The sequence below is a fragment of the Papio anubis genome, unplaced genomic scaffold, assembly GCF_008728515.1.
Source record: "Papio anubis isolate 15944 unplaced genomic scaffold, Panubis1.0 scaffold103, whole genome shotgun sequence".
NCBI classification, from domain to species: domain Eukaryota; kingdom Metazoa; phylum Chordata; class Mammalia; order Primates; family Cercopithecidae; genus Papio; species Papio anubis.
Window position 1 is genome coordinate 59,351 of NW_022159423.1, and position 19,638 is coordinate 78,988.

Consider the following 19,638-nt stretch of genomic DNA (forward strand, 5'->3'; position numbering starts at 1 on the left):
GGTTAGAAAAAGGTAAAAAGCACCAAAAAAAAAAAAAAAAAAAAAAAAAAACCCACCAAATCTCATAAAAATTTCTTTTATCTTCCTCACAAAGGAACCAGATCCCATTAAGTAATTCTATAAAATAATGGTTCAAACAGAAATATGGTTGTTTTCTGATAAGGTCAATGCAGTGCTCTGTAATTAAACACTACAGAAATCTTATTACAGAAAGTTCTACTCAAAGAACTTGAAACTGTTTTCACTCAGAAATTCAGGATTAAATATTTACTCAAACCATGAAAGAACTATTGCTGTCGTACTTTTTAGTGGGTGTAGTCTATGGATCACAAGTTTTTGACCTCCTTTCTTGCAGTTTTATACAAACATTTAACTCATGTTCCATACATTAACATATTTTATGGCTTACACATAAAATAACAATGAAACCATTTAAATTATTCACCTTAACATTGTAGAAAAGAAATTCTATTGGGGTCAATCCCCTTCTTGATGGAATTATTTTAAAACCAATGTACAATGTTCTACTTGAATACCATGAAGAGTCATCTACAATCAGTATAAATTCAACTTGAATCTTAACTGTCATGTTTTCGGTAAGAGTTTGAATAATTTTGCAATATAACATTTCAATATAAAACAATAATCAAGAGAATATGTTCCACTATTACCAACAATGCCATCATGCGTAATACATTTTATAATCCAAGTGGCACTCCACTTAGCATTCCATGAGAGATGACCAACGTGCCACAGGAAATGGTACTGAAAATCCGATTGGTGTAATTACTCTAATAAAACTGAATAAAGGTGCCAATCCGAGTTTATAGGTAAGTGAAGCAAGAACTAGGCTTTCAGAAAATTTTAGTCTCTTAATCACACTTTGAAGCACTACCATGGTTAGTAAACACACACACACTAGTAAACTGGGTACATAACATTCTTTGGTAAATTCTCCTGGCTTCAAACAAACAAGTAAATGAAATGCAAAAGGATCTATTTTCTCTTTCTCCCTGAAATTTGTACATTATTTCTCTGCACTGTCATACATTTTTGAGTGGACATTTTAACAAATGTCACAGTATCTGCACATTAATATTATAACAATGTCAAGACCAATTCTCTAATTCAAAGCTAATAAGCCACAAAGGTACCAAGTTGTTCTGCCCAAAAGCCTTAAGGATTTAAATGTGCTAAACGCTACATCATCCAAGTAGAGTGGCTGAGGACAGCGCCGTTATCTTTCATGAATATAAAAAGGAGTTACTGGAAGATGGATACGGTCAGAAGCTGCAGCTTCTATTGGTACACAGGCCAGAGACTGTGCAATCATTCATCACCTATACATTTTGTGGCCATGTATAGATGACACTGCAGTGAGGACTGGATGTGAGAAGTCCCATTTGAGACCAACAAAAACTCACTTAGTATATTCTGAAATTTTAAGCAAAGCATTCCAAATATTTTATTTTATTTTCTCTGGGTTTGAAAAAAATAAAAAAGAATAAACAGATAAATACGTTACTTAAGGCCAGGTGCAGTGACTCACACCTACAATCTTAGCACTCTGGAAGGATGAGGCAGGTGGATTACTTGAGCTCAGGAGTTCGAGAGCAGCCTGGGCAGCATGGTGAGACCCTATCTCTACAAAAAATACAAAAATTAGCCAGGCATGGTAACACACGCCTGTAGTCCCAGCTACTCGGGAAGCTGAAGTGGGAGGATCGCTTGAGCCAAGGAGGTTGAGGCTACAGTGAGCCGTGATTGTGCCACTGCACTCCAGTCTAGTGATAGAGTTAGACCCTGTCTCAAATAAATAAATAAATTAATTAATTAACTCCATTAAAAATTACGATTTCTAATCTCAGAAGACCTCCAGGGTCACCAGCTAATCTCAGTCCATTTCTCTTTTCTGACATCTGATATTTAACACTCTTACCTCCTTCCTCAAGTCCCCAAACACATCGCCATCCTGATTCTCAAGTTCTTACTGGCCTCCCACCCAATCTCTCATACCTAACTCTTTACAGTGGAACATGAACACCAAGTACCTATTAAACAGTTCACAAGTTTTTCTATTAGAAGTAATACCTTATAAAGTTTGGTTTCACTAAAAGTAAATGCTTACTTGAAATTGCTGGTTTTGAACTTGATATCTCTCCAACAAAGATTGGCTCATCATCATCGTCATCCTCAACTTCTTTTACTTTCTTCTGCCATGGTTCCAGCTCCTCTTCTTCACATTCCATAAACAGTTCTGCCATTTTTGAATTACCTAATTTTCAAAAGGAGAGAAGTAAACCTCATTTTTGAAAATAAAAATAAAAACATTTTTGTAATACATAGCATTAAATTTAAGATGTACTTTAATAACCCTAATAGGAATTTCTGAATTGATATTTGTAGTCAGTATGTGGTAACAACAGTGAGAAGTGCAGAGCTTACTCTCTAAAATGTTAAATAGTAAAATTTAGATAAACAGATCATTGATGACAGTAGTTATTTACAGTAGACAGAAAATCTGGAATAGTCAAATTCAGTGAAAGTGAGTTTTAGTCATATACATAGAATATGATTATCTCTACAAAAAGGATTATACCCACTGTCTTTTTAAAAATGTATTCACAAAAGGCAGATAAACTAAGGTTAAGAGGCAACAGGTGGGAGATAAACGGGATAAACTAAAGCAGATTCAAGAATGCCAGGCAGGATGGGAGAGGTGGCTCACACCTGTAATCCCAGCACTTTGGGAAGCCAAGGCAGACAGATTGCTTGAGGTCAGGAGTTCGAGACCAGCCTGGCCAACATGGTGAAACCTCCATCTCTACTAAAGACAGAAAAATTAGCCAGGCATAGTGGCCCGAGTCTGTAATTCCAGCTACTTGGGAGGCTGAGTCAGGAGAATCGCTTGAACCTAGGAGGTGGAGGTTGCAGTGAGCTGAGATCATGCCACTGCATTCCAGCCAGGGTGACAGAGTGAGAGTATGTCTTTAAAAAAATAAATAATAACAATAATAATAATAATAATAATAATGCCAGGCACAGAACCCAGCAGGGAAGAGACGCTAGAATAGAATATGGAAAACGAATTAGGCTTATTCAATTAAGGGCAAAGTAGATATTTCTCACAGGAAGAAAGTCACAAATCATTTTCTAGTCTAATGTTATAGTGTAGTCCACCTACCAAAAAAAAAGGCCTTCCCATTTTCCTAAATGCCATCAATATCATGAACCTTTTTTTCTCTAAACTGTACTATTTGACTAATTATACAGAGTTCTTCAAATCTAATAATTAAAAATACTAATTTTCATTGGCAAGTCATAACTTAGCATTTGTGTTTTTTAAATACTTGAAACACCAGCCTTATTGTGTGTTTCAGAGCTATTATTTACACCACTTCTTCTACCTAGAATATCCTTCCTTCTCAGCTCTAGTCTATATCACTCCAGTCTGCAGCAAACACAGCAGAGACTTGATATCAAATTGAGTAATTCAAATCTGTATTCCACTGTTTATAATCATATGACTCTAGAGAAGTTACTTGAACCTATTTTCCTCATCTATAATAGAAGTATGATATCTACCTAATAGAAGTATCACATAGATTCAAGAAAATGCCACATAAAGCACCTAACATCAAGTGAATATTCAACAAAATATTAATTCCCTGGCCCTCCTAACTCTTGGTTCAATTATAATTCCCCTTATAAACCATTAGATTTTACTTTTCTTCAAAATCTGAACTACATTGATAATCAATATCATGCAGTTCAAGATTTAACATATATGATCTCAAACTGCTATTTTTTCATGTGTGTTAATTTTATATGTTCAAGGTCATATAGGAATACATTCCCCCCTACACATTAGAGGGGCAGTAGGCACATAGCATATAACAATATATGGACTAGGCAAAGTCAGAAAATACATAATTTTAAATAATTAGGGACACTCGTTGTATAGTAATAACAAAAGTATCATTTACATCCAGTTGTTACATGTATAGGCTGAACTGCGTTTTCTCAAAATTCATATGTTTAAGTGCTAACCCTCACCACCATAGAATGTGACTGTATTTGGAGACTGGGTCTGCAGAAGTAATTAAATTAAAATAAGGTTAGTAGGGTGGGCCCTAATCTAGTATGACTGGTGTCCTTAATAGAAGAGGAGATTAGGACACAGACACAAGCAGGAAAGGAGATCACAAGAAGGTATAAGAAGAAGATGGAGGATGCACACAGTGGCTCACACCTATAATCACAACACTTTGGGAGGCAACACTTTGGGAGGCCGAGGCAGGCGGATCACCTGAGGTCAGGAGTTCAATACCAGCATGGCCAACACGGTAAAACCCAGTCTCTACTAAAAATACAAAAAAACTTAGCCAGGATTGGTGGCGAGCACCTGTAGTCCCAGCTACTCAGGAGGCTAAGGCAGGAGAATCACTTGAGCCCAGGAGGAGGAGATTGCAATAAGTCGAGATCGAGCCACTGTACTCCAGCCTGGGTGACAGAGTGAGAATCCGTCATTAAAAAAAAAAAAAAAAAGGAGAAGACGGCCATCTACAAGTCAAGAAGAGAGGCCTCAAACCCCTCCCATATGGCCCTCAGAAGAAATCAGTCCTACCAACACCTTAATCTTGGACTTCTAGACTCAAGAATTATGAGAAAAATTTCCACTGTGTAAGCCACCCAGTCTGCGGTACTTTGTTATGGCAGTCCTAGCAAACTCATATAGTATACAAAGGTCTTCCTTGTTCTTTTTAACAGGGCACTGCCATTGTTAATATACCCAGGATATATTTTTGAGAAAAAAATATTTTAAGGCATAATAGCTTTATAACTTTTTTAGAAACAATTTACTTTTTCTCTATGTACAGAAGAAACATGTAAGATTATATGTACCAAATTGGTAAAAGTAGTTTCTTCTGATAATGGGGGAAAACACCTCTATTTTACTCACTTTTTTATTTATATTATTTGTTTTTATGTGAACATTTGTTACTTTAACAATTTTAAGCATTTTTTTTTAAATGTCTCCCAACTTTCATCCTTTCTCCTGAAGTAAAGTGATACGAAAGTCACATATACTAGTATTAGTCGTGGCAGCAACACTTACTTTTTGGTTGAAAAGGGTTGTCGCCCATCAAGCTGCAGAGATGACTTTCTGTAAATTGTCACCTAAGTACTGACACATGACATCAGTCAATTTTATGAGTCACTTTAAGTAACACCAAATATTGAAACATGAAACTTGGGATTCACAAATTATTGGATGTAACTTTAATCTCTAAACTCACCATGTGACTCCAGACAAGGCAGCAAGTTATTTCTGTTTTCCTTCCTATAAAATAAAGATACCAACTATTAGTGTGGACTTCATTAAATTAGACATATACATATTTAATCTTTTCTCCTATACAGAGATCAATTATGTTTGATATATTTGATATACACATATAGCTCATTTTACATAACTGGTTCATTCCTGAATAAACCCAAATTTAATAAAAACATGATTATTATACTCAGCACTTAATACTTGAAGAAATGTCATGATTCATAAATTACAAATAATTTTTTAAAGTATTATTTAGTAAAAATGAGTAATCACCTTACAATGTATTGTTATTGGAAATCGAACTTTTCAAATGCTGAGTGACATTAACCTTTAACTGTTTATCTTTTCTTTGTATTTCAGAAATACATGTAATTATTTCTGTAAGAAAACACAATTTTAAATAAATTTTAGTTTATATCTTTCTGGTTTTTTATCAACTGAATGGGAACAGAAAATTCACTGGAAATATTTCATCATAGATTAATTCATTCAAAAAATAACTACTCAAGGCCTTCTGTATGCAAGGTAATGTGCTAAGGTCAGGGGAAAACAAAAATGAGTATGTCAATAATTTATTTGGCTTTAAAAATGCTGTTAGAATACACATTTTTTTGGGAAAAAAAAACTATTTGAATTGCTTTATTCAAACTGAGAATCTGTTTTTTGAATTTCCATGCACACGCAATAGCATAAATTTTACAAAATAAACAAGCTTTTATAAAACTGAGTTATAAAGCAAAAAATGTCAAAAATTAAACAATGGAAATCTAAAACACTGGAATACACAACTAATTCAACCTTCACTTTCCTCTTTATCCTTAGGCTGACAAAAGCAAGCTTTCCTACTTTTCAAATTCCAAATTATGTGCACTGAAATAGCACAAAGGAAAAAATTATTACTTTAATTCCAGAAGTTATTAATTCAGTTATTCAGAGTTACTATCACAAGAGACTCTAGTGAATCTTGTGTTTAACTTAATATCCCCTACTTCTAAAGTTGTACTATTAAAAATCTCTTTAACTCAATTTTTGAATAGCTGTAGTTTGTCCCACTAGCAACAGTATAATGCTTATTTCAGATAAAGACATGATAATTCTTGCTTCACATTAAGGACTTACCAATACCAGGAACACAGAATATTTTTAAGATTCACAATTACATATCCTATGGACTCATATATAATGTTTTTAAGTGACCACATAAGTATCTACTGGCTTCAGAATTTTGTTGGTAAAGCACAGAATTCTATGAAACATTAAATCTGCTGCCAGAGAAGTGGTATATCCAACAAAGATATGCAACGGGGACGTCAAAGGCATCAGCTCAGAGTTGGCTCTTTAAGATAGCCAGAAAAGGTCGGGCGTGGCAGCTCACGCCTGTAATCCCAACACTTTGGGAGGACAAGGCAGGCACATCACCTGAGGCAGGAGTTCGAGACCAGCCTGGCCAACACAGAGTCAAACCCCGTCTCTATGAAAAAATACAAAAATTAGCTGGGTGTGGTGGCACATGCCTGTAGTCCCAGCTACTTGGGAAGCTGAGGCAGGAGAATCGCTTGAACCCAGGAGGCAGAGGTTGCAGTGAGCTGAGACTGCACCACTGTACTCCAGCCTGATAGAGAGAGCAAGACTATGACTCTCAAAAAAATAAAATAAAATAGCCAGGAAAAAAAAAAAAAGGCGGGGACTCTCAAGTTCAACTACTAACTCAGGTACAGATTACATGCCCATATTTAATATACTGTTTGTATGGGGGAAAAATGAATTCCAAGTAACCGACTTAAAATAAAATCCATTCATTTATGGATACTGCCCACATAAATAATTATAATTCCTATTTTATAAATTTTTGGTTTCAGTTTTTAACTAAAATTAAACGATATCTTTTTCTATAAAAAATTAGAAATCAATGGTAATGTGGGTCTAAGTATTTTCACTATCTGAAATTTTCACTTTCATCCATTGATAGATATCACCTGATGTAATGTTGCTGTATTAAATAATATTAATACTGTATGTGATCTAGTACAGAGCACATACTACGAACACAGGTGTGCTATATACTAGACATAGTCCTCTTTACTCTCTGATAAGAAAAAAATTAAGTAATTTCACAAACTACAACTACAGTGTATGCACATTTGAAAAAAGAATACCACACTAGAAATCAGGAGAACCAAGTCATAGTACCAGCATGGCCACAACTTTCTGCCAAGTCATCTTCAATTCTAGCTCTCAGGCTATACTATAGTTCAACTGAAAAGATTCTGGCTTAATTCAGCTCAAAATCTATTGTATACCTTAAACATTCAGTAACCATGAAGAGTAAAACATGGTGAAGAATGAATGCCAAATTCAAATTCTGACTCAATCACTTACTACCCATATGATGTTGGACAAGTTAGTTAACCTAGTGCCTTGTTTACTGCTTTTTATATATACATTTACCATTTACATATACATATAAAATAAAAATAGACTTATGTCATTGGATTATAATGAAGATTAAATGAGATAATATATATAAAACACATCTCTGCCTGGCACATAGAAACCACTTAATAATGTTTAACTATTTTTAACTCTGGGATAAATCCCATTTTAAAGAACTCTAGGCCGGGCACGGTGGCTCACGCCTATAATTCCAGCACTTTGGGAGGCCGAGGCAGGAGGATCACTTGAGGTCAGGAGTTCAAGAACAGCCTGGCCAACATGGTGAAACCCGGTCTCTACTAAAAATTAAAACATTAGCCGGGCATGTTGGAGTGTGCCTGTAATCCAAGCTACTCGGGAGGCTGAAGCAGAAGAATGGCTTTAACCAGGAGGCAGAGGTTGCAGCAGTGAGCTGAGACTGCACCACTGCACTCCAGTCTGGGCGACAGAGCAAGACTCAGTCTCAAAAAAAAAAAAAAAAAAAGAACTATTCCCAATTCTATTATACTGGAATTTATGTGCTATCAGCTAAGCATTTCTTAAACTAATTAAAATATACAAAAAAAGCATTTCTAAACTAATTAAAATATACACCAAAAAAAATTTTACCCTCATATAAACATAACACACTGTTAAATTATATACTACTAATCTAATAGAATAAGTATCCCATTCAAAAGTACCAATATATAAAAATTAACATTTAGATAAGGTATCTTTATGCCATTTCTATTAAGAAAAAGCATTGAGGCTGGGCATAGTGGCTCATGCCTATAATCTCAGCACTTTGGGAGGCCGAGGTGGGAGGATGGCTTGAGTTCAGGAGTTCAAGACCAGCCTGGGTAACATGGCAAAACCCTATCTCCACAAAAAATACACGAAAATTACCGGGAGTGGTGGCACATGCCCATGGTCCCAGCTACAAGAGGTCAAGGCAGCAGTAGGCCGAGATTGGGCCACTGCACTCCAGCCTGGGTGACAGAGTGAGACCCTCACTCCAAAAAAAAAGAAAGAAAAGGTAAGAAAAAGCACTCATTCTACATGTATCTTAGTATTTTATTTTCTAAAAAAAAAAAATAAATAAATAGCTAGTAATTAAAACACAAAAGAGATTATGAGGAACATGGTGAATGGTTAGCTTTTTTTTCTGAGATGGAGTCTTGCTCTGTTGATCAGGCTGGAGTGCAGTGGCACCATCTCAGCTCACTGCAACCTCAGCCTCCCAGGTTCAAGTGATTCTCCTGCCTCAGCCTCCCGAGTAGCTGGGACTGTAGGCGTGCACCACCACGCCCGAATAATTTTGTATTTTTGGTACATTCAGGGTTTCACCATGTTGGCCAGGCTGGTCTCACACTCCTGAACTCAAGTGATCTGCCCGCCTTGGCCTCCAAAAGTGCTGGCATTACAGGTGTGAGCCACCATGCCCGGCGGAATGGTTAACTTCTACATCTTCCCCAATCCCATAAATTCAAGATATATAATCAATGAAATAATCCAAAAAATCACATTATAAAGTTAATCTTTCTTTTTGTCTCCCCATCGTAAAAATGTTTTAATTGGGGATTGTATTACTAACCAAGAAGTTGGCAACACCAAAAAAAACAAGATATGATCAACTTAACAAAAAAACAGGTACAAAAAAGAAAACCATTTCAAATAGCAAAAATTTATATGCAAAATAAGTATTGCACATAAAAATGAACTTCAACTAACTCATAAAGTTAGCTCAAGATAATGTTCTATCTATAAAAAAACTAACAATTTACTTATATACTTAAAATGAGTTTTTCGGTGGAATCATTTAGATGACACTGGCTTATTGGTTCAGTAAAGTTTGATCTTTCATTTTTTACTCTCAGAAATTTTCCAAGAAATCAGGCATTTAAGTCATTCTACTTAAATCAGCTTTTGTTTATATTCTATTTCATTTTATAAGCAATTCTTTAGTCTTTCTGTCACCAATGGCATACTGAAATGGAGGACTATCATTTTTGAATTCTAATCTCAAATGAATAGAACTTAAAGGATACAAAGTGAATTCTTAACTATGAATACCAATCTAGTATTTCAAACCCTGATTTTGTGATCCCTCAAGCACTTCCAACTATCTCAAGAAAGTATTTGAAAATTAATTTTTATTTAATGTTCATCACCTTACAATCATATGAAATCTTTTGAGTAAAAACAGCAATTTTTAAAACTACTGTTGTATATTCCCTTACTATCCATTGCCTGTTGATTCCATTATGGAAAATTGGAAATTACTGTAACAGGATTAGAAAAGCAGTGAATGATGATATCTACTTTGGCACTATCTGTGTGATAGAAAATGTAAATCATAAGCAATAATAATATAATTAAAAGAGAGACCTATGATTAAAATGATTTTATAAAATTTAGGGATTTAGCTATGAAATTTTATAAAGAAATTAACTTTTATATTTTTTATTTACAACCTTTAAGCAGATGAAATTTAAATCAATACTTTATTTTGTGCCTCAAGCATTTCTTACAAATGTTTTAGTGTTAGAAAACTAAGTATCTTTTTCAGAATCAGTCCAGTTGTTACTGTTAAAAACCAGTCTTATTCTTGAAAAGGGCACATTCGAACCACACAAACTTCATTATTAAAAACACCTGATCAGCAGTTAAAACACTAGAGACAAAACACTGGATGATTATAGAATCTTAAGAGACTTCAGAAGATAAATCTTACTCAGTTTCTGAAAGATTCTAATTTTTATGAAGAATGTTGTCTCCTGATAATAAGCACTCTAAGGAAGAAAAGATCTTTAAAAAGGGAATATATGGATACACCATAGTTTTTATTTTTAAAACAAACCAAAAATATCAAATGTTATTTTTAAAAGATTACATATTTGAGAATCTTAACAATGAACAGGCAAAGAGAAGGGAAAAGGTTGGAATTCAGTCTTGAAAAAAGTGGCCTTCAAGGCGATCAGGACTAGAACAGGGAAAATTCAGGTCCTGGAAGAGGCTGCTCTTTCCAAGAAAAAAAAACATAGAGCAATGAGGCCAGCTTTCCCTGCCCATCTCCTCACTTACACAAAAAACTTCGTTCTCTGAAGGTAACTTATCAAATAATTAGCACTTTAATTCTCTGAAATTAAGATAAATCCAGATGGATTCCTTAAAGCCAAAACAATTCTCCAAGTTAGTGAGCTCAATCAGACTTTGAAAGGACAATAAAATACTTAATAATATTAACGATTAAGAATTTAAAAAATAATATCCTTAATTGTTTTCTTTCTAATGCAAGGTGCAAATCGCAACACTTTTTTCATAGGATATGAAAAGGACCCTATCTCAAAAAGCTACCTATTAGGGGGATTATGATGAATACATAAATATCTTATAAAAGAGGATATGGTTGCTATAATTACAAAAACTAAAAGTGGTACAGCAGAGGTTCTTGATAAGGTTTGGGGCACCACAGAAATATAAAAGTTAGCAAAATTTTGTGAATACTCAATTTCTGGAAAGATAAGACAGTGCATCAAATTCTCATAACAGCCTATGAACCAAAAAGTTAAGAGTTTCTAGGTTAGGAGTTTGAATAAAAGCAATCACACTAGCCAGGGGTTAGGAAATACCCTATCATGGAAGAAACATATACATTAATCCTTAAAGCAAAAATATTTTCATTAGCACTGTTTTTAAAAAAATAAAACATGTTTACTGAAAATGGTTCAAACATACAGAAGTATATAGAGTACAAAGTAAGAATCTATTCCCTCTCCTGCCCTATTATTCCCAATCCCACTCAGTAGTTTGGTGTGTGTGTGATGCAACAGATAGTAGTGATTGAAGACCGAGTTGTGGTTAAGGGGTAAAAAGGGTATTCTAATGCCTTGAATGACTTAACTAAGGGCAGTATTTACAGCAATAATTTGAAAAAAGCCTATCCTGTGTGCAGATTAAATTTATACATGAGTAGAGAGTGTAATACATATAAACAAGCAGAATGAGGCTTTACCCAGTCTGTCCCTGGATCGAAAAACAAATGAAGGAATATGTTAAATAAATAAATAAATGGAATGAAGTTTTAAAAGATCTCAATAAGAGAACGAATGGTAGTAACAGTTTTGTATTTGCCCCCCTCCAAAAAAATGAACAAAAATACAAATTGAAGATGTACTGTTGAAGATGTACCAGAAGATCTATAAGATGGAAGGTCATTTATTCCAAAAGTATACAATTGGCCCTCCCTATCCATGGTTCCACATCCACAGATTCAACCAACCACGGACTGAAATATTCAGAAACAAAACCAATAAACAGTAACAACAGAATAAAAAATGCAAATTTAAAAACATATAACAACAATTTACATAGCATTTACTTTGTATTAGGTATCATAAGTAATCTAGAGATGATTTAAAGTATATGAGAGCGTGTGTATAGGTTATATCCAAGTACTACACCATGTTATATAAGGGACTTGAGCATCCTCAGATTCTGCTATCCACTGGGGTCCTGGAACCAATCTCTCATGAATACTAAGGGACAGCTGTACTGATTGAACATGTACTGTGTGTCGGGTAGGAATACAACAATGAACAAAAATTAATACATAGTTATTGCATTCATGAAACCTGTAGTCTAGAGATAGGGACAAACACTCATACAAAGGGATGTAAAATGACAATGGTAAGTGCTATGAAGGTTATGAATCTGGAATTATAGCCAGTATAATCAAAATTGGTTTTGCTAAAAAAAAAAAAAAAAAAAAAAAGTGATGATTAAGCTGTTATTTGAAGAAAGGGTTGGAGTTAACTAGGCAAACAGGAGAAGGAAGGGAGGATTCCATGAAGAAGGAACTGCATGTGCAAAAAACCTATGGCAAAAGGCAGGCCAGTAAATATGAAAAGCTGCAAAGAAATCACTGTGACAAAAAGAAAAAAAAAAGCAAGGAGTTACATGGGAAGAGATAAGACAACAGAGATAGACAAGAGTTAAGAGTTAAACAATGAAGCACCTATGGACTGTGTTAAGAAATTCTGTCCTTATCCTAAGAACAATGAAAAACCATTGAGGGATTTTAAGTGGGGACTGATATCAGATTTGTGACACAGTGTCAAAATAACAGAATTTGAGTATTAAATCAGAGAGAAGGTCATTTTACCCTATTCTATACTAATCAACACCCCCACTTGAAATACTACATATTGGTTATGATTCTTTCAACTATAAGTAACAAAAACCCAACTCAAACTGGCTTATGCAAAAGGATATTTATTGGCTCATTTGTAAAAATAACTAGACATAATTCAAACAATATCATGTGAATCTGGTTTCTTTCTCCATTCCTGGGCTTCGCTTCCTCTGTATTGATTCTATCCTCATAATCTCCATTGAGGATGACTGTAACAGCTCCAGTCTAACACTCTTCAAAACTGAAATCCAGGACAATGACAAGAGACCCAGCTATTACTGGAGTTGGTTTGCTTGGCTAAAATTACATGCCCTTCACTAAGCCAATCACTAAGGGAATGCTACGGCATTGTGATAGGTTTGGGCTTACATCACATGCTCTCCCTGGTACCAGAGGGAGAGTCTTAATCAAAAAGCACAAGAATAAAGATTGGAGGAAAGAATGGTTTTCCAAAGGAAAACCAAGTAAGGGTAAATAGATGCTGGGTGGCAAAAATAACAGATGTCCACTACAAGGAATTCAGAACTAGAGCTTTGTCTAGGTCAAGTTGAAAGGACTAAAGTCCTAAAAAACATGAGACTATAGGGTGGGAGAAGTAAAAGCTATTTACGGAAATTTTAAAGTTTGTCATGAGAAAGAAGGAAAGAAGGTGACTTGATCTTTGTGTGGCTCAAGTAACAATAACAACAATAGTAATATTTACTTGTTTTGAGCAAACTAGAGAATTGCTAGTATTGAGCTTTAACATTACTTCATTCCTTACATTCTACTATGTTACCATCATTATAAATTATACAATATAATGATAAATATATAATTATAAAATAATTGTAATTAGTACACAATTATTAACATTAGCTAACATTAAATGCATATATTATTTCATCTAATCCTCAAAAACTCCTATGAGGTAGACACTATCATCATCCCCTGTTTACAGCTGTGGAAATTTAGTTACACAGGGTAAGTACCTTGTCCAAAGTAACAAAACTTAGTAAAGGAGCAAGGATTCAAACCCAGGCACTTCTAAGGCCAAATATTTCAGATATGACACTATTTGCCTCCACCAGGAATACTGGAATATTTGGAATACCAAATTACAGGCAGGCAAACTTCATCTCAATACAAGAACAAAACAATTAGCAGTTAAAATATCAAAAACTAAGACGAACTCTAGGTGAGAAAGCTCACCAAAGAAAAATATGAAAAATTTAAGCATTATGTGATTGAAAATGTTCACTTTCAAGATCCCTTCAAGAACCCTTTCAACCCTAACACCGAAAATATTTCCATCTAGTAGAGGTATGTAAATTTCTGCCTAGACTGAAAGATATGGAAGATTTTTAATTATTTCACTAAAAAAATTATTCTAATTAGACATGTTGAATTATGAAACTTCATTTTTGAATTGGCAATAAAATATTTGGTAATCAACCTGCTACATCCAAATATTTTCTAGGACCTTGCAAGTACAATATAATGAATGAAGCAGTTAGGTTGAAGCTCAACACTGAGAATAAAAGTCTTGAGTTTATTCAAAACAAGTAAATTCTTTAAAAAAAGTAACATCCAATAATCTTAAATTAATTTCATTTTAATAAAGATGTTTGATGGCTTAAATCAAAACTCTCAATGAAATCACCTGCTTCACAGACACCGATTCAGATCAAACATCTCAAATATTATAGCATCATGATAACTCAACCTTTTAGAATTTTAACATTTTTGTAAACGCAAAGTTCTTTTAATATAATATTAATACATAGAAAGGCTATGCTTCAACAGACTACTTAAATCTACAAACGAATCTAAATCAGTATGGTTATTAAAAGCTTTGCTATGAACGAAAACTTTTTCACACAGGGTACAGGGAATCTCTTCATCACTTCCTCTTCACCCAACTATAACCTCCTGCAAACCTGATCCAGGTTGCAAACCACCTGCTCTAGTTACTGCTACCCACTTTGTCAGTCAAAACTGAGCTGAGCACAGCAGGGCAGCTATAGCATTATCTACTCTACAGTACTTTACTAAAAGCAAGTATCCACCTGAAGATCCCAAAAACCCTCCCAATAGCCAAATCAAATTACCTTTTCTTCATTTGCATTTTCCTTGTTTATCTCACAGCTATTTTAACCCCATTTCTTGAAATATCATGCTCAGTAATTTTCTATACACCAACAGTCCTGTGTACTCACCTACTCCTTTTTAACTCTTTACAGATTCTCCAGATTACTTCCACCTTAAATAATGTAAAAACAGGTTTTCCACAAAGTTTAGACCTCAGTCCTACATAAACTGTTCCCCCCACAGCAGATCTAATAAATTCCAGTCTCAGCTATCAATTCTCAACAGCAGCCTATATGATCAGAAAATAATCACCTCTGCTATAGTTTCAATGTTTGTCTCTCAAACCTCATGTTGAAATTTGATATCCAATGTTGCAGGTAGGGTAATGAGACGTGTTTGGATGGAAGAGACAAATCCCTCATGAATGGCTTGGTGCTGTCCTCACGGTAATGAGTGAGTTCTCAGTCTATTAGTTCCCACAAGAAATGGTTGTTTAAAAAAAAAAAAAGCCTAAGAGACCTTCCTCCTCTCTTTCTCTCACTTCTTCTCTCTCACCTTATAAATTGCTACCCACACAGCTTCCCCTTTGTTTTTCCACGAATGGATGCAGCCTGAGGCCCTCACCAGAAGCCAAGCAGATGCTGGTACCACGCTACTTGTACAGCTTGCAGAACCATGAGCCAAATAAACCTTTTTTCTTTATAAAATGCCCAACCTCAGGGATTTATTTATTTATAAGAACACAGACGGAGAAAGACAACCTGACATCTCATCTAAGTCACAGTCCTTCCTCTTTTACTACTGAAAACTGCTATCTAGATATTTAAAAATAATAAAAACACCTCAAATTCAGTACATGCACACCTTGGAGATATTGAGGGCTCTGTCCCAGACCACCACCACCACCACAATAAAGTGAATATTGCAATAAAGCAAGTCACATGCATTGTTTGGTTTCTCAGTGAATATAAAAGTTAGGTTTACAACTATAGTATAGTCTAAATGTGCAATAGCATTGTCTCTAAAAAACAACATATATACCTTAATAAAAACTACTTTATTACTAAAAAAAAGATAAAGCTCATTTGAGCCTTCAGTGAGTCATAATCTTTCTGCGCTAGAGGAAGGTCCTGCCTCCATGTTGATGGCTGCTGACTAATCAGGGTACCGCTTGGCTGAAGGTTGGGGTAGCTGTGGCAATATCTTAAAATAGAAATTATTTCTACAGCATTATTCATAAAAGCCAAAAAAAGCAGAAACAACCCAAATGTTCAACTAGTAAATAAAATGTGGTATATCAATACAATGTAGCATTATTTAGCAATTTGTTAAAATGAAGCACTGATACATGCTACAACATGAAGCCTTGAAAGTAAAAGAAGTCAGTCACACATTGTTTGATTCTATTTATATCTAATATCCAGAATAATGGGTAACAGGTTTCCTTTTGAGGAGCTGAAAATATTATGGAATTAGATAGTGTTGACAGTTGTACAACACTATCAATGTACTAAATGCCACTGAACTGTACATTTTTAAATGGTGAAATTATGTTATATGAGTCTTACCTTAAATTATAAAAGTTAGTTTTACTTTTGCATTTCCCTTTTTCTACTAATGAAACTGCCATCCTTCCGATCTTGAATCCCTGGAGGTTTTTTTTCAATGTCTCCCTCTTTTAATTATATCTAGTCAATTCCCCAGTCCTATAGACTTCCTTCAAAATATTTCCCACACCACCCTTGCCTCTCCATCCAATCAATACTTGGCCAGGCCCATAGAACCTCACACCTAAAGTGAAACAGATTTACTTTATAAGATTCACTTTATGCAGTTGCTCCTTAGCTTATGATGGGGTAATGTCCTGATTAAACCCATCGTAAGTTGAAAATATCGTAAGTTGAAAATGCATTCAATACACCTAAAATACCGAACATCACAGCTTAGTCTAACTTACCTTAAACGTGCTCAGAACCCTTACATTAGCCTGCGGTTGGGCAAAATCATCTGACAACATAGTATACCGTATGTTATCAGTTGTTTACCCTCATGATCATGTGAGTGACTGGTAGCTGCAGCTTGCTGTTGCTGCCTAGTATCACAATATGGTATCATACCACATATCACTGGCCCAGAAAAAGATCAAAATTCAAAACTTGAAGTACAGTTTCTACTAAACGTATACCACTGTCACACCATCATAAAGTCAAAAAACCTTAAGTTGAACCATCTTAAGGTGGGGACTATCTGTACTTGGTCTCTCCGCATCCAGATTTTTGCTTTCATCTCTTCAATAAAGAGCCCCCAAATTAACAATTTACTAAAATAATGCTTTCATTCTGTCATTTACCAATTCCAAATTCTTTAATAACTTCCCATCAACCTATACAGAGCTGGGTTAGGTTATCCTACTGCTAAAAGCTTCTAGGTGCAGAATAGGTCAAATGCTTTAGAAGCCAGCACTTCTAACAGTTGTTGTCACTGCCAGCCTGTAAGGCTAGCCTGCACTGTCTAGCCCAAATAGAAGAGAACATGTAATTCTGAGATAACAAGGCTGAGGGTGAAGTGAGGGAAAACCAAGGCACCATATCTTATAAAATGAATACACGGTATCTGGCACCCAGTATTATTCCAATGAATAAAATGAACTTTTTCTAAGACTTGATTTCTTCATCTGTAAAGGATGGATGATGATAACACCACCTTTTCCAAAGAAGTATTTGTTCTGATGATGGAATATGGTAAATGTGAGCATACCTTATAATCTTTTAAACACTACAAAAAAAGAAATCAAAGAATAGAAAGACATCTCTTGCGTATAACTTCTCAAATGAACAGACACTACAATGTAGTGTCACCAAAGTAGTGCCAGTTTTCTTATTTACCTTTTTCTATTCAATAAAGTTGTCAGATCTATTTTTTTTCTCATGGAATGTAAGAAAGCTATTTCCGTGTTGCATTTTGGTTATGAGGGCCTTTCTAGCAGCAGTCAGCAATCCTGTATAGCTGAGAGTCAGATAATCTTAAACCTTGAATAGGAAAAGCAGAGCAAGTAAAAAAACAAAGCAAGAGATACAACAGAGATTAGGATTATACCTAAAACCCCCACACCTCTCCCAAGCCCCTCCAGGCTTAGCTTAGACTTGCCAAAGGTAACCCACAAAATAAGGAATGCACAGGAGTGAAGCCTAGAAGCAAGAGGCAAATTAGTTCATAGACTAATCATCTTTGCTTTGGTGACTAGCCCTAGTCAAAATGCGTATCAACTGAACAGCATTCAGTTAATAACGTTAAAAAAAAAAAAAAATCCCAAATCTGACCAAAAAAAGATGTGTGGTTGACTAACCTTTACGGATGGAATCTTTGCCTGGGAGTCCACAAACCCCAAACCTAAGAAATTTTCTTCAATATGCATTCATTTACTTAAAGATGATAATAATGAAAGCATTACATATTTTTACAAAAAATAAGTGTATTTCTCAAAACAAAAAATTTGGAGAAGAGTGGTATTGTTTTACATTTTTGCTACATTTTTGCATACCTCATTAATATGTCTTAATAAAGATAGCTGGATTCTCTTACAACCTTCTGCATTCAACCTGTTGTACTACATTCTTCCATTGAAGTGAAGAAAATACAGCTTCACAAGAAAAGTATGTGGTAAAGGGAGGACCTGGTAGAATCCTTCAAAGTGTCTCAAGCCCAAGACCACATTTAAACAACTACTGTACTAGAGAAACACAAGTCAAAGCCCCTTTTAAAAAAGAAAGCTAAATTACTATACTGGCTGGTCAAAAATGTGTAAGTTACATAACAACCCAAAAAGTAAAGCAGTAATTTTAAACTGTTGGGGAATATTCAGGTGATTTAAAAAAAAAAAAAAAAAACACTAAGAAAAAGTATTTGTTGAACATTAATTACATGTAAGGCATTGTATTTACAAATACAAAGAAGCAAAGCATACATCATCCCAAAAATCACTGTCTTCATCCTGTTATACAAAACCAGAAAAACAGGAATGTTTGCAAAGAAAATGACTGAAATGAAATACACTTTTGGTGTAATCCATTTAACCAAAAAGTCTAAATACAACACCTGATGTGCCAGGGTTCCAATTAATAATTTTTTATTATGAAAGGTCTCTGAAGGTAAAGCTTGGAAGAAAGGTTTAAAAAAAACAACAACAAGCTGGTAACAACAAAAAAACTTTAGAAAGAAACCTCAAGGAATAACTTTCTAGGTACTGCCTATATTCATTAGAGATGTATTAAAGTACAACAGGCTAAAAAAATCTATTATGGAAGTAGAAGAGGCTGGTAGGTTTAATGTGTGTCTTGGAGAGGGGTGGAACTCTAACTGTCCAAATTAACCATTGAAGTTCAGTGTACTATCAGAGTCCAAAGGAAACTATTTTAGCTTTTTACTTTCTTTCTTCAGCAGTTACTACTTAGAAAGACTGACATTTTATTATTCACATTGTTTCCTAGAGATCTTTAAACAAAGAGGGGAAAATTTACTTACTACTTTTAAATAGATTAAAACTCTTTATATCTTACAATTATTATGTGGGTCTATAACAGAATCCTTTTATCAATCTAAAATACGTTATGGGATGTTA

The 19,638-nt window shown here is 34.7% G+C and overlaps 1 protein-coding gene across 22 annotated transcripts in view; it reads right to left on the bottom strand.

The window, feature by feature from the left end:
- Nucleotides 1-19,638, bottom strand: part of LOC101019298 (zinc finger protein 280D) — a 244,249-nt gene that overhangs the window by 59,279 nt on the left and 165,332 nt on the right. For 7 of the 22 annotated variants that reach the window (XM_031661182.1, XM_031661177.1, XM_031661174.1 and 4 more), the window contains 3 exons: nt 5,301-5,344; nt 5,120-5,188; nt 2,129-2,275 (listed from right to left, as the gene is read on the bottom strand). In XM_031661182.1, the coding sequence (XP_031517042.1) occupies nt 2,129-2,275; nt 5,120-5,147 (175 nt within the window). In that variant the 5' untranslated portion in view covers nt 5,148-5,188; nt 5,301-5,344. Of the gene's footprint in view, nt 1-2,128; nt 2,276-5,119; nt 5,189-5,300; nt 5,345-5,614; nt 5,720-17,905; nt 18,614-19,638 lie in introns of those variants that run through there. The other 15 variants (XM_031661167.1, XM_031661168.1, XM_031661172.1 and 12 more) reach the window with 7 other exon arrangements.